A 23811-nucleotide genomic window follows, 5' to 3' on the forward strand; every position below is an offset into this window, starting at 1 on the left:
TACTCAAGTGAACATATGACAAAATCAACATGCGTATCTATACATATATTTGTGTGTGTGTGTGTGTGTGTGTGTGTGTGTGTGTGTCTCTGTGTATACCGACTGGCCCGTGATGAAAGGTCTGAGGAGGTTCCTGGAAAACGGGGCATTTCAGGGACGCACCCTGTTTGGCTCAGAAGGGGAGACAACGCATCCTGTATGTTTACACACGTAGGTATACAGACAGTAATTACCCATATACAGTGCGGTTATGTAACACACACACGCGCGCACACACACGTCAGCAAAACAGGCCCGGAATGTGTCCTGAAGGAGGGAAGAAAAAAAGTCTTCATGCATTAGAACGAGAACAAGCAAATGGAAACGACTCAAATTTGCAATTAAAAGTACACTTAAAGGATGTGTGAGACCCCATTAAAAAAAAATAAACCTTTAATGGATTTTGCCTTTTTCATATGATAAAAATTCTAAGTTTTTAAAAAATATATCAAACATATAAAATGTTTCCAAGTAATATTGGGATGTCCAAAGCAGAATTAAATATGTATTTACATGCATGTCATATGTCATATGGCTACAGATGGGTTCTTTTTAACATGCAGTGGCATCCCACAGGGGTTTCTCGTTTAGCTTTTCACTGAAAAACGAAAACAGACACAAATTACATAATATTCCTGTAAATCGCCCTTTATGGCTGCACATTTTGACAGAGAACATCAAACGTTAGGGGGCGCTGCCAGCCTTGCGCCGCACAATCAAGCCTCAAGCAAACTCACACTGCATGCATTATGTCCCACTGTAAAAAAATAATATTGAAAAAAAAACCTGGTATAATTTGCTCTTTTTTTTTTGCATAGAAGCGGATCTGTTCTCACTTTGATTGCCACCTTCCGCTAATGCATCTATTTGTCATAACTTTGGAACGCAAACCGGCGGAACTGCCAGCTTTCTTCCACATTGGACAACTACTGTGTATGTGTGCGCGCGCGTGTGTGTGTGGAGAGGGGGGGGGGGGGGGGGGGCGATGCTGCAAAGATCTTGCCACAAACATCAATATTGAAACAAGTTTGCCTTTCTTTCCAAATCCCTGTCAATGTTGACTTAGCGGGATCAGGGTGGAATGAAGCATCCCATACACACACATACATTCAGGCCCTCCACCTGTATTCTATACTCTCTCTGTGCACAGCAGAGGAAGTGCAGCAGTGGAGGGAGGGGGGGACAAGCTTAATTGCAGACTGCTTAGTGTCCCGTCCAAAGCAGGGACCGGGCACGTGTACACATTAAAGCCGGGATGGGACAGATTGTGAATAGGTCCTCTCACAGGAGACACACACACACACACAAACGCAGACATATGCTCAACTGAACACACTCATTCACACACGCACTCAAAGACACCCCCCCCCCCCCATACACTCAGACAAATTTTGACACAAAAACATGCACGGCAAGCCGATTGAACACTCCAAATTGTCCGTAGGTGTGAGTGTGAGCGCGGATGGTTGTTCGTCTCTGTGTGCCCTGTGATTGGCTGGTGACCGGTTCAGGGTGTCCCCCGACTACTGCCCAAAGACAACTGGGAAAGGCTCCAGCACCCCTTGTGAGGATAAGCGGATCGGAAAATGGATAGATGGATGACATTCTATCACTGGCATTCTCACACACACTCAAGTCGGGATACACTCACACACACTCATAATTTCACACAATCATTCTTAGTCTCTCTCTCACTCACTCACTCACTCACTCACATACACAGTGAAGTGTGTCTGCCGCCAACATCAACAAGGCAGGCGGGAAATCAAAAAAATGGAAAAGAGGGCGCTTCATTCAAAGTCCGGCACCGAAGTTGACTGCCTCCAAAGCCACAGAAATGCAATGTTTTTTTTTAAACATAGATAAAATTGTTTTACATATCTAAATAGACATTTTGTCATGATACGTCTATATCTCTATATCTGATTTGTACTTGTAGTATCTAACTAAAATCTGTCAGGTTTAATACGAGTGGCATCCCAGAAGGTTCTGTCGTTTACCCACTTGTGAAAATATTTGGTGAAATTCTTTATAATTTGCCATTTTTGCTGTTATGTCACAATGTATGTGGGACTATATATACACACACAAACAAATTGAGAGGTTGAGGGGAAAGAAATTTCATCATCACACCCCTAACCGTGATGGATATCAACTTATTTGATTAAAGAACTGATCGTAATTCCATTAATTATGACTACAGAAGTACTGTTGCGATATTAGAAAATTAATATTTACCTCTTCCTTTTCTGTTTAAATATTATCAAAGAAAATGTGGACCACGAAGGTTTGCCAGTTCCACGACCGCCAAGCGGTCCAAAATGTAAAGAAATAGCACCCTCTACCGGCGGACTTCTGCAGGAGGACCCATTTTAGTTTTTAAATCGAGAGTCGCGTCCATCCATCCATTTTTCCGAACCGCTTTATCCTTACAAGGGTCACGGGGGGTGCTGGAGCCTATCTCAGCTGTCTTCAGGCTGTAGGCGCGGGACACCCTGAACCGGTTGCCAGCCAATCGCAGGATTCGTGTTAAATGGATTCGAAATATCCCATGAGAAAATATATGCGAGCCTTTGTGACGCTTCAGGTAAATTCCCACTGAAGGCCCGACCCATCAATCCCAGGCTTGATTGAAACGAATCTAAAGCGAACAACTCGCATTTATTGCACCCTTACGGAAGGCAGCTCAACGACACACAATTATATACTGTACATATGGATACATTAGAGCTACTGATTATATAGAACACACCAACACGCGTTTTCAAGACTGAATGGGAGAGAAGTCACACTGCAATTGGCTGTCAATCGCTCGTGGGCTGTCATTCTCAACCTTGTCAGAAGATGGTGACGCAATGCCGCGAGGGGAGCCGGGGCTGGCCTGCGAGGGGAGCAGAGGCGCCGCCGCCACCCCCTCGGCCCCCATCCCGCTCTCGTCCTTGAGGAGGGATGGTTGGAGGGTGGACACGGGCGGGAGGACGATGGGGCTGCCGTCCCGGTGTGCGGGTGGGAAGCACTGGGGCATGTTACCCGAGGTCGACGAGATCTGGAGGTCCTGAGCGTTGGCGAATCCGGCGGTGTAATTGGGAGCGAGCTGACCAACGCTAGGCTGGGCGTACATGTTCGGCCAAGGGTACGACTGGTAGGACGCCATGACACCTGCATGGGGGAAATTGCCGGATAGACTTGAGTTCCCCGCGACCTGTTCCATTTATCCCTGCATTCCGTGAGCAAAACAAATGCTGGCAAAACAACAAGGTGGGAGAAATGAGTGTGAAAACATCATACCCCTGCCACGTCCTGCTTCTGATACGGCTCTACCGCCTCTGAATGTGGACAATTTCAAACTCTACTTTCGTTTGTACAGGAAAACAGGAAAAAGGCTTGAACAAGGCCGTTTTTGCTCTCCCGGTTAAACTGTTTTGCCAGAATGGGCACAAGGAACAATAGTAGGTACGTTTGAAATACGGTGACAGGGAATCAGCCCTGTTGCGAACAGTAAATATCTGCACCCGTTAGTTTAATATCGAGGCCACAAGATGGTAGCAAAGCACTTTAGGCCAAGGGGATCAAAAAGCATCAGCACCATACATTAAGCATGTACATCAGGGGTGCCCATTAGGTCGATCCTGATCTACCGGTAGATCTAAGACAGGTCCCAAGTAGATCCGAGGAGAAAACAAACAAACAACCATTTGTGTGTCTTTGTACATGTGAGTAATACATTTTTTTGTGTTCATGTACGCTGCACCCTAATCATCTTACCGGTCTCATTTTCATCCCAAAAATATTCTAAAATAAAATAAAGCAGGTCAATCTTGAATTTACCGTGGCGCGTGATGACGTCACCGGAAGTTGTTAGCTTTCTCTCAGCAGTCTGCAATTGCAGCTTGTGATCAGAACTGTTGCTGTCGCTCCATCTTTGATCGTCATTCTTCTCATTCAGAGTTTGCTTCGTGTACAATTCACCGAGGGCACGGGCAAAGAATAGGAATCGAGGTGGGCCCAGGGAAGCACTTTAAAACGGTACGTGTGAGCTACGATAGTTAACAGGCTGCAAAAGTGCGTCGCATGCCTCCGTTTCAGGCTGTTTCTCATCATGCAGTGCGTGTGTGTGTGTGTGTGTGTGCACGCCCGCGTGCCGGTAAGGGTAGATCCCGGGAAGTTAGTTGATCGAAAAGTAGATCTTCGATCCAAAAAGTTTGGGCACCCCTGATGTACACAATCGCGCACCCATGTTACTCAACTGTACTCATAAATTAAAAGTGAGTTTGTAATATCCCCCCCCCCCTCCCCCAGCAGAATCGCTCTCAACACTACCAATCAAATTAACGCAACAAGAGACCCAGCAACAGCATTTCCGCGCTTCAGCTTGAGCACAACAACAGCTAATTAAGATTTTCAGCGAATAACGATTACTACGTTCCGCCCAAAAATGTGAATACGAGAACAAACCGAGTTACCGCGAGACACTCACCGTCGTTGGGGGGCTGCAGCAGAATCGGGCCCCCGCCCTGCGACTGCACATAGTTGTGGCCCGCGGTGGAGTCATCCGCATGGGCAAAGGGATAGTAGGAAGTGGAGATGGTGTCCAGGTTGGGGAGAAGGTAGGAGGAGGGGTTGGGGAAGGGCATGTGGGGGGGCAAGGACGTGGAGATGGTGTCCGGGTTGAGGGGAAGGTAGGAGGAGGGGGCGGGGATGGGGAAGGGCAAGGACGTGGAGATGGTGTCCGGGTTGGGGAGAAGGTAGGAGGAGGGGGTGGGGAAGGGCATGTGGTGGGGCAAGGACGTGGAGATGGTGTCCGGGTTGAGGGGAAGGTAGGAGGGGAGGGTGGGGATGGGGAAGGGCATGTGGGGGGGCAAGGACATGGAGGTCGGAAGCAGCTGCGACTGTCCAGGCGGGTACAAAGTCTGCTGCTGGAAGGACAGCTGAGGGTTGCTCTCATGGCCCGGCGCGAGATAGTCCAGCTCCTCGCCAAAGTCCAACTGAGAGCTGACGAGAGCATGCAGCAAATTCAGCGATAAATATTCAGTGGGAAATCACCGTCACAAAAAAAAAAAAAAACAATATGAGGTTTTTGTTTGCCACTCAATTACATTTTTTTAAATTAAAGCAACAGTTTATTATCATCAATGCTTGGTTTTGACCGAAGAGGGACGGGTTAAAACGTCTGTATTTTCATATTATGTCATTGTATTTCAGCATTCAGTCATATATATTTTTTTTTTAATTTAACAACTGAAAAAGTTTCTCACCATTGTTACCATATGGTTGTTTTTTTTTGCAAATACAGTACAAACAAGTATTTTAGTTTGTCTTTTCATAATTGAATACATATTTGAGGGCAATTATGCAAAATCAGCATTTTTCGTTTAGTCTTTGTTCATTTTTTTTTGTTTTGTCGTACTAAATTTACTTTTTAAATGATCTATTTAAAAACAATATTGTTGGTTTTTTAAATGTTTGCATTTGGTAAAATTGATATTTTAAGATTAAATAACTTTTCATACATAAACTTGAACATACTCACTGGCCAACATAAATATGAATTACAATCATTAAGACTTGGTTATGATTAACACTGTCAGAGCAGAATTTTAAAAATGTCACATTCACTTTGTTTCACATTTGTTCGAAGTTTGGTCCAAAAATCTTTCACAAACACAGTGTCACAATACCTAAAATGTATATTTTGTATACCAATATTTTTTTTCTCTACGATTTCGAAAAAAACAAACACACACCGAAATATTGTAACGACAGCTCTATATTTTTCCCATTGTTCATTTGTCCCCCAAAAATTCCCAAAATAACAATTTGTGTAGTCGGAATTGTTGGCATTTCTTGTCAGTAACTTACAGGAAAAAACAAAGCTGTTCACTTTACTCAAAGATTTAAAGCAACATCAGAGAAGCGGGCTCTTCCCTTTTTTTTTTTTTTTAAAACAGCAATCAAATGGCTCAGGTGTCCCTAATGGAGTGTCCAGCGAGTGTGACCTTTTCCGCTGACCTGCCATCCGTTTGCACAGGGTGGCTGTCGCGGTCGTCCATGAAGAGAGGCTGTGTCGGCGTCGGCATCGGTGTGTTGAGGTTGTAGGAGAGGAGGGGGAGGCTGGCTCGCCTCAGGGGGGGAGGGCTGAACAGGGGGGGCGGCTGGAAATTGGGCTGCTCGCTCACTCTGGATTGACCTTGGGAGATGAAAGGCACAGATTAAAAGGCGACATGAAAGCCAATTCGTGGCTCGTTTTAAGGCCTCCGCATGCAAGCCATAAACAGCTTGGAACAATCTAGCCTGCAGGACAATGAAAACCTGGACTGGTCGGCAGCATTTGGCTGCAGGAGGGCAGGCTGCGTGTGGACATTGTCGAGAAAGGTGGCACGGGCTCAAGCGGCGGTATGGCGCCGACGTGTCCAGAGAACACAGGTCCCACATTACTGAAAAGCACTCGTGAGGTCATTAAGTGAAGTGCAGTCCTTGTTCATGAAAATATGCTCCACGTCTGTTCACCTGCCGGCAGCGGCGGGCATGTTGGGCAACGCGAGATGGGCCTGGGGGTAAGTAAGGTTCCACTTGACCTTTTTCTGTTGCTTTGCGCATTTAGACGAAACCATGCCCTCCGCTTTGCGCCACTTGGCTCGGCGATTCTGAAACCACACCTGACCAAAAAAAAAAAATACAAGAACACACAGTCACCCACAAGAAATAAATGACACATTGTTCCATTTTTTTTTCCTCTTTGAAAGACTCACAAGAAGACTTCTGCTTGAAATGTATGAAACGTGACCCGACAAAAGAAGATCTTGCCCAGACATGATCGAAACAGACGCATGCAGGACTGGGCGACGCAAGACAAGGAAAAGAGCGGCAGACAAGAGTACAAGGGCATTCGGTGTGAAAACATAGCTGGATTGGATTGGCCATGGGCAGACAAGGAAATGAAAAGAACGGAACGGAATCATACCAGAGTTGGACAGGACAAGAAACTCCTACGTCCCTCCAAGCTAAATATTGTATAATTGAGAATGATTCTATGTGAAGACGCTTTTAGCATAGCACTGAATTGAAGGAGGGAGCCAGACCATAATCCTCTGGGGTGACAAGCCAACTGATGCAGCGATAACTTTCCTCTTGTCTCCATCAGGGTAATGGTCCCGCTGGAACAAGGCCTCCAAGTGCTCCAACATATCTAGACGTCATACAAAAGAGAAAAAATAAAAATAAACCATACACAAACGGGCCATACAGACAAATCCAAACAGGAATGAACGCTAGAGATGACGCGAGCCTCACCGGTGCTATAAAATGTCCTCGTCTTCTTCTTACGTGCCACCGGGCAGCTCTCTGGGTGACCTCGGATGGAGTACACCTGAGCTATCGCCTGACACAGACAACAGCGGCGACCAGTGGCATGTAGTATCATGAAGAATGGAAAAATTGGACATCTTTGAAGGACTCTTGGAAATTGACAAAAAATATACTAAAACGGCCTATTTGAGCGAAAATAGCAGAGTTCTTGAGACTTTTTTGCGGGTCTACTTATGATGGACACGCTTAACAAATTTCACGTTACAAAGAGAAAATGGTTTTAGGGGATATAGTGTCTAACTAGTTTGTCTGAAGAACCACTGGAAAAGGCCAAATGGCCCTAAAATGGCTGCAAATACACAAAATGGCAGAGTACCGGTTTTGAGCATGCCTCTTTTGAGACTTTTTTTGTGGGTGAACTCATGATAGACCAAATGTCATTCTGATTTTCGAACCGCATGAAGGAAGCCTTGAAATAGCCAAAGTGATCACTATAAACCAAATGGTAGACACCTTGAGTCGTTTCAGTTATGGTTAAGACTTTTTTTTTTTTGTCAGAGTCTGCTCATGACAAACATGCCTAACAAATTTCATGTTGCCAAGTTCAACTGGCTTTGGAGGATTAATCAACATTGAAAATAAGACAAAAACAGCCACTTTGAGCCAAAACGACTTTTTTCTGTGTCTTATTGGTCATGGCTTCTGGAGACTTTTTCGTGGGTCTACCCAATCAAATTTCATGTTGCTAAACAAAACTAGTTTCAGGCGCAGTATTTTCAAAGAAGTATGTCTTTGATTGGCCACTGGAAATTCACAAATGACTGTAAATTGTTTGCATCATAACAAAACGGCAGATTTCAGTCTTTTTAGGCATGGGTTCTTGGTATTTTTTTTTTGTGGGTCTACTCATAATCAACATGTCTACCAAATTGCATGTTGCTCAAGTAAACTGGCTTTGGTGGCTGTATTTTTGGACTCTGTTGTCTTTGAAGGACCCCTGGAAATGGGCAAAATGATATCCTAAAATGGCTGCTTGGAACCAAAATGGGAGACTGCGTCTTTTGGGGTGTGACTTCCGTCTGTGTTAAAGTTGAAGGTGTAAATCTGTTTTTGGTCACCTCTGGTGGTTCCAGGGCTTGTTGGGACTGTGGTGAAAAGCGGCCGGGTGAAGAGTGGCCGGGCGACCTCTTGGTTGGGGGAAGTTGATCAGGGCTGGGGTTCCGAGACAATTGCACCATGGGTTCAGGAGCAGGGGGCCCGTCAAGATCTGAACCATCGCAGCCATGGTAGACAGGCTCGGACAGGTCGTGGTTGCTTATGAGTCCAACGGTGGGCTCCGTCAGAGCCGAATTCACCTCGCGGCTCATCAGCACCGCTTCGGGTTTGTCCTTGACGCCATCTTTCTCTTCTTTTATGTTCTCTGGGTGTTCGGTGGCCTTCTCGGTTTGAGTCCTTTTTCTATTCTTCTGCTCGAAACCTCCATGGTCTGCTTTATTTACTTTTTTGGTATCCTCCTCTTCCTGTGGTGCTCCCTGACTTGCTTCATCTTCCTTCTCTCCATCTTCATCATCATTTACCTCCTCTGCTTCCCCCGTTTCACCCTCCTGACTGTCTTCAATTCCCAACTCCTCACAGAAGAGACTCTGACAGCCTGGAATGAACAAGGGAAAGGACATCCGCCCCACTAAACATCACCATCAATCATTAATATTTTATTCACATTAATTCATCAAAATTAAAAGCAGGAATAAAATATTTCATTAAGAATCCTGTCACATTTGTTGTATTAATTAAACTGCCCCGACCCAAAAAACAATATTCATTTTAGCACGGTTTTTAACTCAATTTATAAAATAATTGAATCATTATTATCACTATGAATAAAATAACCATGATTTACTTTGTATATAGTTAACACTTTCCTTTTATTAAAAAATATTTTATTCACATTAATATATTAAAATTTAAAGCAGGAATAAAACATTACATTTATTTATTTGAAAAAATACAAAAATAAAAGTACACGATAGAAATGTGTATAACTGTGAACAAACCACAATTGCCCGGCCAGTCAAACGTTATCCGAGTTTGCCCAAAATTAACTTCGCACGCAATTAAAAGAACAAGACGTGCCTACTATCGCTACGTGCTACAAGCTACTAAGTTAGCGAGCATTCGTTTAACGTTATTGTTGGTGCATGATAGCCATTGAGTACAACGTTTTGACAACCACTACGAAAGCTACTGTACGTGCTACAAGCTACTAAGTTAGCGAGCATTGGTTTAACGTTGTTGTTGGTGCATGATTGCCATTTAGTACAACGTGTTGACAACCACTACCAAACATTTTAACTTTCCACGACGGTGAACTGCGAAGTATCTCTTCAGGTTTGCTGTCGTTTCCAGATACCTTGCGCCCACACTCCTTCGACTAAATCAAGCATACCACCCCCCGTCGCTTAAATAAAAATGTCTCCCGGCCCTCGAGTAAAGCAAGGCCATTAACGCTTCCTTTTTACGCAGTGGTTAATTTGCCGTGAATCGCGCCAAAACTTTGATGCTACTACTCCAAGAAATCTTGCATTAATGTTGGTCTCGTCTTTTCTCGTGAATTAAAATCTCCATATAACTCAACCCAGTTTTTATTTAAAAAAAAACAAACAAAATTTTCGTCTCATATTCATTAGTACGTGAAAATTCATACCGATTTTGTCCCAATTACTATTATTATTTTTAAATGGCGGTGTTATTAGTCACGTCGTTTTCGTCCGGTGAAAACTGCGTAGATGGCCCATTTGATACGAGTTGCCTAAAAAACAAAATAATAAAAGGCTGTGGATTAATCGTATTTTATTAGGCTTCGAAGAACAGTATATCGAACATACACTGCTTTCTAATCGAGAAAATGTTATCCTTTTATAAATGTATTAATTTACCTTTACGTCAAACTTGCTATGTTTACATTACTTTTCTATTTGCCTTCAGGCCACAGTAACTGCGAACTAAAGTTACGAGAACATTTCGTGAACTTTATGGGACATGTTGACTAAAAGCTGATACAATATTTCGAAATGTATAAGAAAAAAGCAATTAAAGTACAGGGACTTCATTAATTTGTGTCCCCGGTGTTCACCTGACTGTTAATTATTAGCTCGGGCCAGCTAACTTGCACCGTCTGGCTCCCTCGACTCTTACTACAAGGTCGCCAGAATTAATGAGATACTTTTGGGCTACTTCAAACCGTCCACTCGGGGCCCTTGGAGACTCGCAAGAAGTATTTTCTAAACTTTGTCTTTCTCTCTGAACGAAGTGTTGAAAAGCACTTAGTCTTCGTTCGCTTTTCAACACTTCGTTCAAATTACGGTGCAAGTCAGGTAATTCGCTAGCCAATGCGCGAGGACTGAGCTCATAATACTAATAAATTAACTAATAAGTGACAACTCAAAAGTCGAATTTACCACATGCATCGCTTAAGCCATCCTCCATGTCTTCACCGAAGCGCTAAAGAGCAATTAAGCCGTCTTCGCAGGACTCTACGAGACCAGCCGCGAGGAGGATTGAATGATTGGTTACTTGATTGATGATGCATGATCAGGTCAGGTTGACGGGCGTGGCAGCCAATCAGCGAGGGAGAAGCAGGAGAGGCGATTCACACCAGGTAGAACCTGTTTTGATTTATTTGATTTGATTGACAAAAGCGTAACATTTAGGACAAATGTATGTCAAATGTTAATTTAGCTTAATGTTTACTAAATGCGCTGCGACGTGGCTGTTAATTGCAAGCCAAACATCACAACGCACGTCTTGTCACAATTATTCGCTAATGAGGCGTTGATTTAACTGCGGGTCTACCTGTCGGCCACCAGATGGCGTACTTACGGTTATCTGCTCCCATGCATTTTGTAACATCACTCCAAATTCAATAGTATGCTGATACATATTTGAAGTGATGCCACGTATCCGAGAAATGACCACCGGTTACATTTGTCTGTGGTTTGTAAACGGCAGCTGGAGATGAGCTTAAATTCCACACGGTGACGAAATAATATTGGGATAGCAAGAAAGAATGGTCAAAAATTATTGGGGCAAAAAGTGAAAATGGGGATTTGTCTTGGTGGCCATCACGACTGCAGGTGAAAATGGACCGAAATATTGAGACAGGAAGTGGAAATGAACAAAATATTGGAGCAGGGAGTAGAAATGTCCAAAAAGTGTTTTAACTGAACAAAAGTATTGGGATGAGTGGCTGTCACGTCAACAGGAAGTGAAACTAGCCAAATGCATCAGGACGAAGTAAAAATGCACAAAAACGAAAGTTACAGGGAATTAAATTTGTCGAAAGCACTGGACCAAGAGGCCGCCACACTTGCACGAATTAGAAATTGATCCAAAATACTGGGACAGGAAGCGAAAAGTGCCAGTGGGATTTTGATATCAATTCAACATCAAAATCCAATTTTCAACATCAAAATTGATGTCATGTGATCACTGTGGTGTCTTGTTTCACGGGGATCTCTGCGTAAATCAAGAGACAAGAGTTTTTTGTAGCCAATCAGGTCTTTTATTTGGAACAGAGAGGCAGATTAGTGACAGGGCGACAGTGACGCACGCGGAGGTTGGGCCCCCCTCGCACACTCACGCAGCCAAATGACACAAAGAACTCAGCCTTAAAAAAATGCAAATGTATAAAAACAGGAATGAGAGAACAGCAAAACGGAGAAGTCGTGTCCGCCTCCTTCGGCCTTACGCGCACTCACGCCCGCGCACAAGCTGGGCCACAAACACGCACACACTTTGAGACAAGAGTCACATTAGAAAAGACAACACGTGTTCACGTCACTCCTGCCTGTGCGGAAGCGGCGTGTGGACGGACACGCTCGTCATATGCGCGTGTGTGCGTGAGAGAGACATTCTGTTGTGAGTAAGCAAACACACGTGCACACACTCAGTGCACGCTATATTGAACTGTGAAATACACGCACCCGCAGTTGCAAGTTCGGTTGAGGTCTGCGCGCGCAACACACACACACACACACACACACACACTTGGACAGGGTTCCCACTCTTCCACCTGCTTTTTATTTATGGATCTTTACGGACTTTTGAGGACTAATTTAGCCCTTTTTCAGGACTTTATCTCCATTCAGCAAGGGAATCACGATGGATTTAATGCCCGCTCAGCAATATGTGGGCTTAACAGAAAGCCACATATCACTGAGCTGGTGTTCAAATCATTGCTGCCAAAGGAAGGGCACATCTTTATTTTTAGGGGCAATCGGCTAACCCTTTATTTGACATACTATATGTCAAATTTTCATTTTCCTACCTGTAACACACACACACCAGTGAACGAAATTTCACCTGTCTGTGGAAGAGCGTGAGAACTGCTAAAAGAGTTTAACACACAGTCGACCACCTCACACACCCACACACACGCACTAATATAGTTTTTACTCCCATGCATGTTTTTTTTTTATCTACAGTACTGAGTATAAGAAGCTACGAGTCCAGTCGCACTGACGTGGTTACAATCTCTAAGATAAAAAGCACCACCCACCCCGCAAGTCCAAACCTGCCCCACCTCCCTCTCCTCTGCAGGTAAATGAAAGTCATGCAAACGTTGACGGTAAGGGCGGCACGGCTGCAAAGCCGAGCAGCAACTGATGGCTAAAACCAATTGATAAGAAACGGGCTGACGGCGAGCCATGTGATTCATCGATAGTATTGCATTACACGGGTGCGTAGGTGTGCACGTGTGTGTGTGTGTAAAATGTCGGGACAGGAAGTAGAAAATTCGCAAAAGTATTCCGATTTTTGGACCTAGAGAAATTGAATCGGACATGGTCGAGATGGGCAAAAATGTCGGGAAATGAACAAAAGCATTCAGACAGGAAGTTGAAGTGGACAAAAGTATCTGGACACATCTATTGTACTTGTACTTGCAGGAAGTGAAAATGGACAAAAAGGAAGTATAGACAATGTTGGGACAAAAGACACAAATATGGGGACAAGTACTGACGATGGTCCAAAATATTGGGACAGAAAGTCAGAATGAACAAGAATATTTGGAGTAGAAGTGAAAATGGACAAAAATCAGAGGTTTTGTGAGAGTGTGTGTGTGTGTGATGAGAGCACAGCTCATGTAAATTGATGACAGATAAATTAAAAAAAGATATTAAAAAAAAGCCCAGGCAGATGATTAGTGATGCCAGAAAAGTAAAAACGATATTTACTTATAAACTTTTTGTGTTTGTTTAAAACAGCTAAATACACCTTTGTTTAAGTATTATCAATACAGCATTGTTATTATTATTATTAGAATTATTCAACCATCCAGGCCAAAACATTGATGGATATGTTGTGGATTATTACTATCCATCACTAGTCTTTTTACAGCAACGAGAAGGCTGGACGTGCCGTGTTCTGATTGGGCGAGCACCGAGCGAGTCATCACAGCCACCTGTGAGTGTGTGTGTGTGTGTGTGTGAGAGCGCGTGCGTGCGAGCAGAGGGACGGAAGGCACCGGCGAGACCTTTCCTTTCGACCTCAGGCTCTGTGCGACCAATCAGATTCTCGTTTTTGGCGAGGATTTTTCCTGCCCTGCCTCGTGCCTCCTCTCTCCTCTCCTTTGGCCTTTTCACTAAAAACTCCAAGGTACCTTTTTTTTTTCTTTAGACGCCGTCACACCCAAACGTGTTCAGTTTTGATGTTTTTCTTACAAAATAATCATATTGTCACATACAGAACAAGAGATATTAATAACAAACATAGAAAAAAAATGTGTTTTTTTTAAAGAGTATTTTTGCTTTGTTGTTTTTTTTTGTCCCCTTTTTCCACACTTTCAATGAAAAGAAAGTTCCAAGTCCCCAAAATAAAAAAGGCGCTCTCGTGGTTGGTTGGCAGATGAGAGGAAGAGAGAGCGAGAGACAGCGGTGGGTGGGGTGGTGGTGGTGGTGTGGGGGTTGGGGGTCAGGGTGGAAAGCAATGCGGAGGAAGAGGAGGCTTGGCGTCATCGTAGCAGCAGCGGCGGTCATGCGTTACGCGTAAAATTCCTCTTGCTTGTCCGGCTTCTGGTAGGTGACGGTGGCCTGCTTGGGCTCCTCCAGTGTGTAGCTGCCCTCGTCCTTCTTCTTCATGCGGTACACCAGCAGCATGACCAGGAAGGCAGCGAACAGGGCGCCCACCACGCCACCGACGATGACCGCTGAAAAAAAAAAAAAAACAGACAGAGACAGGGAGGTGGGCATTTTTCAATCGGAAAGTAGCATGTGACTTTGGGAACTCATTTGTATACCCTCTCCTATAAAAAATAATAATAATAAAGAAAGAAAGAAATTGGGACACTTGGTGGGCAAAAGTACTGGGACCGGAAGTCAAAATGGTCCCTGGAAGTCCATCCATCCATTTTCTGATCCGCTTTATCCTCACAAGGGTCGCCTTGTCGGGGGTGCTGGAGCCTATCCCAGCCGTCTTCGGGCAGTAGGCGGGGGACACCCTGAACCAGTTCACAGCCACTCGCAGGGCACACATAGACGAACAACCATTCACGCTCACATTCACAGCTATGGACAATTTAGAGTGTTCAATCAGCCTGCCATGTACGTTTTTGGAATGTGGGAGGAAACCGGAGTACCCGGAGAAAAGCCACGCAGGCACAGTGAGAAACTCCACACAGAGAGGCCGGAACCGCGATTGAACCCACGACCTCTGCACCGTGAGGTCGACGCGCTAACCGCTCGGGTCGTTGTCCCAATACTTTTGTCCATTAACGAAACTGCGGAGGCGTGATGGCCACATGTTGCAATACTTCAATTCATTTTCACTTCTGTCCCAATCTAACTGTTCAATTTTGCTTCCTTTCCCAAAGCTTCTGCCCATTTTCACTTTCTGTCGGAAAATGTTGGTACATCTGTCCTAATATTTCAGTTTGTTGCTACTACCTGACAAAATATTTTGGTCCATTCTCACTTCCTGTCCTAATATTTTTTGTTAAATTTTACTTCCTGTGCTCAATGATTTTTTTGAAATTTGATTTTGTCGATTTTCACTGCGCGTTTCCTTTCCTGTAGGTGTGATGGCCACATGTCCCAATACTCCCTCCCTCAATATTTTTGTCTGTTTTGACTTCATGTCCCAATTCTTTTGTTCATTTTTACTTCTGATATATTTTTATGTATTATTTCGCTTCCAGTCTCAATGTTTTTGTCTGGTCACGAAGTGAACAATATTTTGACAGATAGTGATGACTAACAAGAAGTATTGGGACATAAGGCCAACCCACTTACATCAAGTGTAAAAGAACAAAAATATTGGGCCAGGAAATAAAGATGGAAGAAAATGGACACACGGCCATCACAGCTACGGCTAGTGAAAAAGGACGAAAATGTGACGCCTCATAATCCAGTGTGTCTTTTAGTGCGGAAAATACGGTACATGAATAAATACATAAATAAGCAACCAATCAAATAAATGAAGAAATAAATGCAGATAATAGAAGCTTTCTCAACGAGGGCGAACTGCTGTTCGTCCTCATGTTTCAACCACACGATAGCAGGACCGCTCTGCTTTGTATTAACAAACACAATGACACATCATACGCACACAAAAACGCACACATGCGCGCGCACAGATAAACACAGTCTAGTCTAGCCTAAAGTCTGTTGCCTCCTGCTCTTTTACCAGTGACCAGGAAATCAGCAAAAACCACAGCCAGCAGTCCGCCAATGAGAATGGCTGGAAGAGACAGAGAGGTCAGACCAGTTGGAAACACCGTCGCTATCAAGCCCACAAAACCTTTTTTGGGGAGATGAGCCAATTAACGACTCTGCTTGATGGAAACGGTGTAAATCGGTCGCAGGCGTTCAACAGGGAAGGGAAGTTACAAGGCCAAACAGAGACAACACCGACCTATCAAGACTTCTTTCCTTTCCAGGATGTTTTTCTGCGGGAGCTGCGCGGCTGAGCTGCCGCCATCCACCGTGTTGCCGACCAGATCCGGATCCTCCGGCGTCAGGGCGCGGCCAAGATCGCTGCGCTGGTCGTCGCGGATCTCGAAGTCGCCGCTGGGCCCCACGACGGCCACCTCGTTGTTGCCTTCCTCGGCACGTGCCTGGGAGACAGGAGGTGGACTTTCAGGGCCCGATGGCGTGGAGCTCAACTTTCCGCCAGAAACAACGAGGCCCTTTTTGGTTATGATCAGTGGAAAGTTTTAAACTACTTTTAAATATTAAAACACAGATAAAGCCGAGTCTGGAAATGATTAAAAGAGGATGTTGGAATTCTGAAGTCCGTTATTTGATGGAGTCTTACAAATTCGATATTTATTGTTTCACTGTCTTCCTGCATTCACAAATTCACTTGTCTCGAGTGGTTGAAAAAGGCAACTGGCTAGTTGTTGCTGCTCCCTAGTGGTATGGGAGGGTACTACACGATTACTTTCTGGGCGATTCACAGGCATACAAATTGGATATTTTAACGCGACACACCAGACAATGTCTCGTGCTGCGGCACAGGGTTTAAAAAACACTGTTCTAGACCAGCGGTCCCCAACTGCGGACCGGCACTGGTCCGTGGGTTATTTGGTACGGGGCCACACAGAAAAAATAAATACCATACTTCCGTTTTATTTATTTCGGTGCGTCTTATTTTGAAGGCACGTTTCAACATTGCCATAGCAACCTGCAAGTATTGCGGCCAGATATGACGTTCCTCGGGTCATGATTAGGGTTGATTATTATGTTTCAAAAACACCAGTTTTCATGCACGTCATATCATATTATTTGGTTGTATTTATCCGTCACACCTTAAAAGTCAGTCACTGACAATATCGTCTGACATTAAACCGGTCCGTGGGGCAAAAAAGGTTGGGTACCGCCGTTCTAGACACAAGAACAAAAAACGGAAAAGCATTTCGGGCTACGCCGTTTCACGGAGGTGAACCAAAGTGTTCCTTTGCTCATCATTGTCGAGGATTCGCCGAAGAGAGAGAGAGAGAGAAAAAAAACCGAAGCACTCGGGCCTGCTGACGGCTGCTCGCAGCTTATTGTTGTTTGCCGCAATTCCAGATTGGAGTGGCAAAATAAATGCCTTTGTTCTATTAATTTAACTTTCTTGCAAAGGCAGTTGTGACAACAAAGACATTTTGCATTACACCCCCACACCCATACAGAACCTTATTAAAAAGGAGCAAAAAAAAAAAAAAAAAAAAGGAAAAACTAATTTTGGCTGCCTCTCAGAAGAGTCTGCATCGAGTTCTCTCTCGCACTAAGATCTACTGTGCGCAAAGCACCGGACGCTGTTTTGTGGGGATGAAAGTCACTTTTTAAAAAGACTCCAGCCTGCTTGAGACCCTGAGTGGCAAACACACAAAGGTGCCACTGTGTGCGCTTATGTGCACTTTCTGGCCACGACAACCGCGCACAGCTGCCGGATTTGAGTAATGACAGAGGCGCGTTACACATGAAACTATATCCTGAAATACATACAAGTATATATTTGAGGTCTTCCGGGAGCAACCCAGGCCTGAATGATCTCAACTTGCTCGGTTGCTACAAGGAAAGTTGGACTTATTTGTTCACTGTTCCTTGGACTTTCTTTTTTATATAGCTACATCTGTTAAGATTCAACAAAGCCGAAAACTATTTGAGAAAGGTCACTTTTTTTTAACCGTTTTCAGTTTTAAAAAAAATCCTCCTTAGTCTAAGAAGATTTTGCTTTTAACTGGGATGATTTTTAAAAAGGATGTCACCAAATCTCTTCACAAACATTTTACTTGAAAATGGATGTCCATAAATCATGATTGATTATTAATCTGGATAATTTGAGGTGACATTATCATATATACACACAACAACAACAACAAATGGTTGGGATGTCCCCCCTCCAATCCCCCAATTAAAAATATATGAGCAAATAATTCGCTTCATTTTGGATGGCAATATCAAATCTTTAAAAAAAAAAAGGGATTTTTTTCAAATGTATTTATCAAGGCAAAATATCCATAGATAATTTGGGGTGACGTGATCAAATATTCATATTTAAAAATAATATTTGTCGATATAAGAGACACATGTTGAATATGTTATTTATTGTAGTCTATTTTATTAATATGTACTAAAAAATGTAGAAGAACATTAAATAATATGAATTGACAAAAATGCAAATCACTACATAAATCCTGAGGGGTGAATGTAATGATTTTTCAAAAACTATAGACGGAAACTTGCCCAAAAAAAACTTGTGCTGATAAAAAGAATAAAACGATCTTCCTGGAGGTGAATACTGGTGAAGATTTGAAATCCCGGCAACCATTTTGTTTTTGTTTGTTCTCACCTGCGTCGTCGTTGGCTGTGCTGGGCGTGTGCTTCTCTCCGTGGGGGCCCTCAGCGTGGTCGTCGCCACGGGGACCCTGGGCCTGAAGGGGAACCTGGTTTTGAGGGTGGTGGTGGGCGGGGTGGCGGTGGTGCGCTCCTCTGTGGGGGATAGGTCGTCCTCTGAGGTGGCGTCCACGTCCGAGACGGGGTAAAGCGACGTAGCTTCCGGAGACAGGTACACGTCCTCTTCTTCTTGGGTGGGCAGTACGGTTGTCACCGCGGCGATGGGAGCTAAGGATTTGGGTGTGGCAGTGGTCTGGGCGGCGGCGGCGGCGGCGGCTCTTAAGCGCTCCAGCTCTCGCTCCCTCTCCCGCTCTCGTTGCCGTTCTCGTTCGCGTTCTCTTTCGCGCTCCCGTTCCCTCTCCCGCTCCCGTTCCCGCTGGCGCTCCAACTCTCGAACCCGCTCCCGCTCCCTTTCCCGCTCACGCTCCCTCTCCAGCTGCTTCTCCTTCTCCAACTCCAGTTCCCAGAAAGCACCGCTCTCGCCGTCCGTTTCTGTCGGCAAGAGGGTGGCAGCGGTGGTGATAGGGGCAGCGGCGACGGCGGTGGTGGTGGTGGCGACGGTGGTGGTGGTGACGACGACGGTGGTGGTGGTTGCTTTTGTCGCAGCGGCGGTGATGGCGGCGGCGGGGTTGGGGTCGGCGCTGGGCTCGGCCGCCGGTGCGGCCGAGGGTGCGGGACCGGTGGCCTGGGTGGTGGACGAAGGGATGGGATCTTCTGTGGTGAAGGATACGGACAATGACGTCGGCCTCACGCTAATGTCGGGAACTGCAAAAAAGAGAGAGAGAGGGACATAGGGTATGAATCTAACTTTATTGAAAAGGGAAATGGGATATTTGAGTAAAACTTTACCGATGAAGTGTGTTATTCAAATGGAACTTTATTGAGGTGAAAAGCAGGACACACAACTGTTGAACAGGAGAGCAGCAGGATGTTTGAATCGACTTTGTTTACAAGGAGATGGGGAAATTCAAATTGGTCTTTATTGAAAGGGAAAGTGTATCATTTTGAATGTAACTTTATTGAGAGAAAACGTGGGATATTCAAATGAAACTGGTAAAAAAAAAAGTGTTTGAAGAAGCAACGCGGCATTTGAATGGAACTTTGAAAAAGTGCGTGCGAACATACAAACCTTGACGGAAAAAGAGGAGTTGGACATTCAAATGACACTTGGGTGGTGAAGAGGATAGACGGACATTTCAGAGAAGTATTCAAAAATAAAGTGGGCACTTTCAAGTGTTACTTTACCGAAAAGGAGAGCAGGACTTTTGAATGCAGCTTGATTGAGGAGAAGCAAAATTGGCTATTCAAAATGAACTTTATTGTAAAAGGCAGGGAGTGAAATTTGAAGGTAGCATTTTTGAATCAGCGGTGTTTTGCTTATTTTCTACTCCAATTCCCACCCCCCTTGTTTTTGCCAGAACAATAGGAACTGAGATGAAATGAACAGGCAAGCTAATATCATTTTAGCCTGTCCACAGCGTCGTTATAATCCACTCTGACAGTTTCCCGCGATGACTGAGGCATGAAGTACAACCGTGGCAAAGCAACGAGGTAGAGTGCGTTGGAAAAAGGGGCTTTTGAGTATTAAACAAATGCAGAGAGGAGATTAATTTTCCCGGCGTAGCTTTCATTACGTTTGAGCGGCGACTGAAAGAGGAGCAAATTGAATGTGGGCTCACAAAGGCATGCGGGCAGGAGAGGATATTACAAAATGGACTCCGACAATGGAGCCCCTTGTCAAAAACCAAGACGTGACGCCGGACTGATCAGTATCATCACCGTGGAGTTAACGCAATTTTCCAGCCGGCGGTTTCCACCGCCGCCCGTTGTCATTACCGCCGCCAAAGGAGTTATGTTTTTAGTCGAGTGCGTTTCCATTTGTTGGCACTCAGACAAAACGCAAAAAGCGACTAAGCCGCTTAGGTGGAGGCATCTCGTATGAACTTTTTATTCATCATTGTGGAAACTCAAATTACAAAGATGGTGGAACTCTTGGAACATAAACCCGGCAAACATCTTACAAGGCTGTCCGTTAAATGGCATTTTCAGGGCACTGTTTACATTGCAATCTGGACCAGATCTGGATTCAACTCACCGACATCCCGTTTTTTGTTGTTTCGGTTTAATTTTTAAATTGGATTTTTTTTGAAAATCTGGACTAAAACGTCGATTGCGGTGTGCTCGTTTTGCACTTTTGCGCACACCCGCAGGATCGGAGTCCAGTAGAAGTGAGCGCAATTTACAGCTGAATTTAATGTTGCTAGTTTTATTCTTTGTCGTTGTTTATACTAACCAATAAAATTCAAAGTATGCTCAGGGGTGCGTTTTTTGGGAGAGGCGCAGTTTCCAATTTCTTTTTTTTTTTCATTTGCTGTGCCGTAGCATGGCTGTACCTCATCTGTTTTCGTTCGACTTCTTTCAACAGCAAATCTACACGAGTCATCAGGACCTCAGCTGGTTGGAGCCACATAGTGAACTAATCAGTTAATTTTATTAGGTGATGGCTCCAAAACATCACAAAAATAAAATTAGCTACGTTTAAGTTAGTTTACGGTGAGCGTCCCGTGCTAGTAAGCGCAGATCAGAACATCAGGCCCAATTACAGCAATGCGCTTTAGACTAAGCGGCTAATTCCTACGCACGCCAGACAAATGTCAACATGCACTGTGCCAGATAGGTGTGCGATGGTCTAATCTGTGTGGATTTTAATCTGATTAGAGCAAATAAGATCTCGGGGAGGGTGGTCATGTTTGCCAGGGTGTTTCCAGGTTTGCTGTAATTGGGCGTTGAAACCGCTTTGTGTGGCGTGTTGGACAGAGTGTGTTTGGATGCTGCACGAGGGGGGGGGGGGTAGTCTGAGGGTCAGCAGATTGAAAGGCTGCAGCTGGCGGTGGAAACACACAAACACACTTACATCCAGAGCCGGATCCCGAGTAGAGGTCCTCGTCATCGTAGAACTCGTCCGCCGTTGAGCCTTCGTCATCGACGGGCAACCACGTCTGTCCCTGCTAGAGAGAAAAAAAAGCAAGAGAATGTGATTGGATGTTTGCCGCTTTTCTTGACAGGACAAAACCTTCTCGACAGGGTGAAAGATAGCGGCTGGGGGGTAACATCTGGCTTTGCGGAGAAGCCCGCTTAATGAAACCCTCCAACGGCAGGGCATCAAAGCCGCGGAGAGCTACAGCACGTCGGTGCCAGAGGCCGTTAATGTTTCAACTCAAATGCAAATTTTTCAATCATCTCAAAGACAAACAGAAAAAAAGCATCACAGAAAACTGATGTTGATGTGATCTCAGGAGATGACCGCAGGGCAGGCTAAGGGAGCGCTAATAGCTCACCGTTCACAAATGTACATATCAATGGGCAAAACATTTGGAGGAAAAACACGCCTCTAAGTTGGAACAAAACTCGCCCCCGTAGTCCAAAGTTTCATTTGGCTAACATCGAAGGATTTACTGAAGCTTTTTGTGACAAGATTTGGATTTGAGCTAGCACAGCTATTGAGTAGAAGATAAAGACTAGGCACAGAATGTTGGACAAAGGAAACGAACGTTGCAGGTATTGTACAAACAAACTATGCGGCGGTGGTGGAAAATGCTTGTCTCGATTGCGACGAAAGATGACGCAGTTCATGGAGCGAATGGTGAATGCCGTGCGTAAGAATGGCACTGGCATTCAAACCCGACATCAGAACTGTGAGGCAGACGTGCTAACCACTAGCTCACCGTACAACCTGTGAGACCAGGTTAAATTTATTTTAGTTTTTCCCTATGATGCACCGCAGTCACTTAAAATGGCCTATTTACACACAAACTTTCCTGACGGTTTATCTGCTAATTAGCTGGGGGGGGGGGGGTGATAGAAAAATAAATGGCTCTGCGTTTTGCTCGAAGTGCTGGAAAACTCAATCGTACGTGACCAAAGCGTACTTTTTATCTCCCTGGCAAATCTAAATCTCTTTCTGGGGGGCTTGTCAGCAGTGGTGATGGTTGGGGTGCGGGGGGAGGCGCCCAGCTAGCTTTTGTGATGCTAATTGTGCAAACATATGAGAAGAGAAGAAGCTCCTCCCCGCCCGCCGGTTCCAGACGCAGGAAACCCGATACCTTTAAAAGCCAATAAAGTCATAATGGAAGCCGGATACCCAAGTTGGCCTGCACTACCGCACGTCTCGGCGTGCTGCGTCTGAGAGGGGCGGGCATACCTTGCTGGAAAGAAGTGCAACCGTTTGGTGTGTGTGTGTGTGAAAGAGTCCCAGACATGACATGGTGTGAAAAGAAAGAAATTCTGACCACCATGTCGATAAATTATACGTATAAAGTGTTCATTTGTGCCCACGAAATAAGATGTTACCTTGACTTATACCAATGAATTGACTCTCCCCCCCCCCCACCACGTTTTGAAGAAAGAAAAATAGCGCCGCGCTGGATAAAAACAGTAAAACAATGAAAGAAACTGGTGTCACCAAGCGGAATTACTGGACGCACTGTAGTAATTGTGAGGTGGAGGTGTGCCTTAAATGGTGCGCGTATGCCATCCAAGGATTTCATGATGACGGCGGTTGCTACAGGCAACCTTTGCCTTTTGCAGAGAATCCCATCGTTTGGGGGGGGGGGGGTGCAGGGCCAGACCACACTCACAGGAAACATCCTGGCACACATATCGCAGCGCTTTAATTCCTTGCAAAAGATGTTACATAAACATTAAAACAACCTAAAAATCTGATTGACCCTCCCCCCCTTGCCCAACGTAGTGCACCCCCCCTCCCCATACTCGCCCTACTTTCCTTTCATCTGCCTTATCTCGACTCAGCGTACCTTTAAAAACACACGCTGAAATAATCCCGAATGACCAGTCACCCCCTAGGGCCCCCCCTTTTTTTAAATACACATTTAAAACACACACTCTCACACACACACACACACACACACGTCTAAATCCAGGCCATACGGCGGCAGAGAGTCTCTTCTGTCTATTTTCAGAGTTGGGTGCAGACTCTTTAAACGTGTGCAGCCCACCCCCGTCCCTCCATAGAGACACATAAACGCGTGCCCGCCCCCACCTCCCTTACACACACTTAAAGCCCGATGTCATC

General features: G+C 44.9%; 2 protein-coding genes across 3 annotated transcripts in view; both read right to left on the reverse strand.

Annotated features, from left to right (window-relative positions):
* Nucleotides 1–1455: 1455 nt before the first annotated feature.
* On the reverse strand, nt 1456–11747 carry LOC127604103 (homeobox protein NOBOX-like). Its single transcript, XM_052070949.1, has 10 exons — nt 10803–11747; nt 8463–8995; nt 7330–7417; nt 7119–7225; nt 6547–6695; nt 6349–6473; nt 6049–6226; nt 4890–5031; nt 4517–4673; nt 1456–3198 (listed from the first exon to the last, which is right to left on the reverse strand). Exons 1-10 carry the CDS (start codon nt 10828–10830, stop codon nt 2804–2806), a joined length of 1902 nt encoding a protein of 633 aa, XP_051926909.1. The 5' UTR covers nt 10831–11747; the 3' UTR covers nt 1456–2803.
* Nucleotides 11748–11882: 135 nt separating this feature from the next.
* The window catches only part of sdc3 (syndecan 3), a 28586-nt gene continuing 16657 nt past the window's right edge, over nt 11883–23811 (reverse strand). The window contains exons 2-5 of one of the 2 annotated variants that reach the window (XM_052070934.1): nt 21634–21724; nt 18676–19484; nt 16252–16453; nt 11883–14548 (exon numbers count right to left, since the gene is read on the reverse strand). In XM_052070934.1, coding sequence (XP_051926894.1) covers nt 14382–14548; nt 16252–16453; nt 18676–19484; nt 21634–21724 — 1269 coding nt within the window. In that variant the 3' untranslated portion in view covers nt 11883–14381. Of the gene's footprint in view, nt 14549–16251; nt 16454–18675; nt 19485–21633; nt 21728–23811 lie in introns of both variants that reach the window. The other variant, XM_052070933.1, reaches the window with a different exon arrangement.

The sequence above is a fragment of the Hippocampus zosterae genome, chromosome 7 (assembly GCF_025434085.1).
Source record: "Hippocampus zosterae strain Florida chromosome 7, ASM2543408v3, whole genome shotgun sequence".
In the NCBI taxonomy this organism is placed as follows: Eukaryota; Metazoa; Chordata; class Actinopteri; order Syngnathiformes; family Syngnathidae; genus Hippocampus; species Hippocampus zosterae.

What these genes read in the sequence shown, in the direction of transcription:
- LOC127604103 (XM_052070949.1), bottom strand. Translation starts at nt 10,830, where the DNA reads ATGGAGGATGGCTTAAGCGATGCATGTG. An exon ending in TGTCACCCCAGAGGATTATG is followed by an intron (nt 6,696 to 7,118) that starts GTCTGGCTCCCT and finishes TTTTTTGGTCAG; the next exon opens with GTGTGGTTTCAGAATCGCCG. An exon ending in CCTGTGCAAACGGATGGCAG is followed by an intron (nt 5,032 to 6,048) that starts GTCAGCGGAAAA and finishes TGCTCTCGTCAG; the next exon opens with CTCTCAGTTGGACTTTGGCG.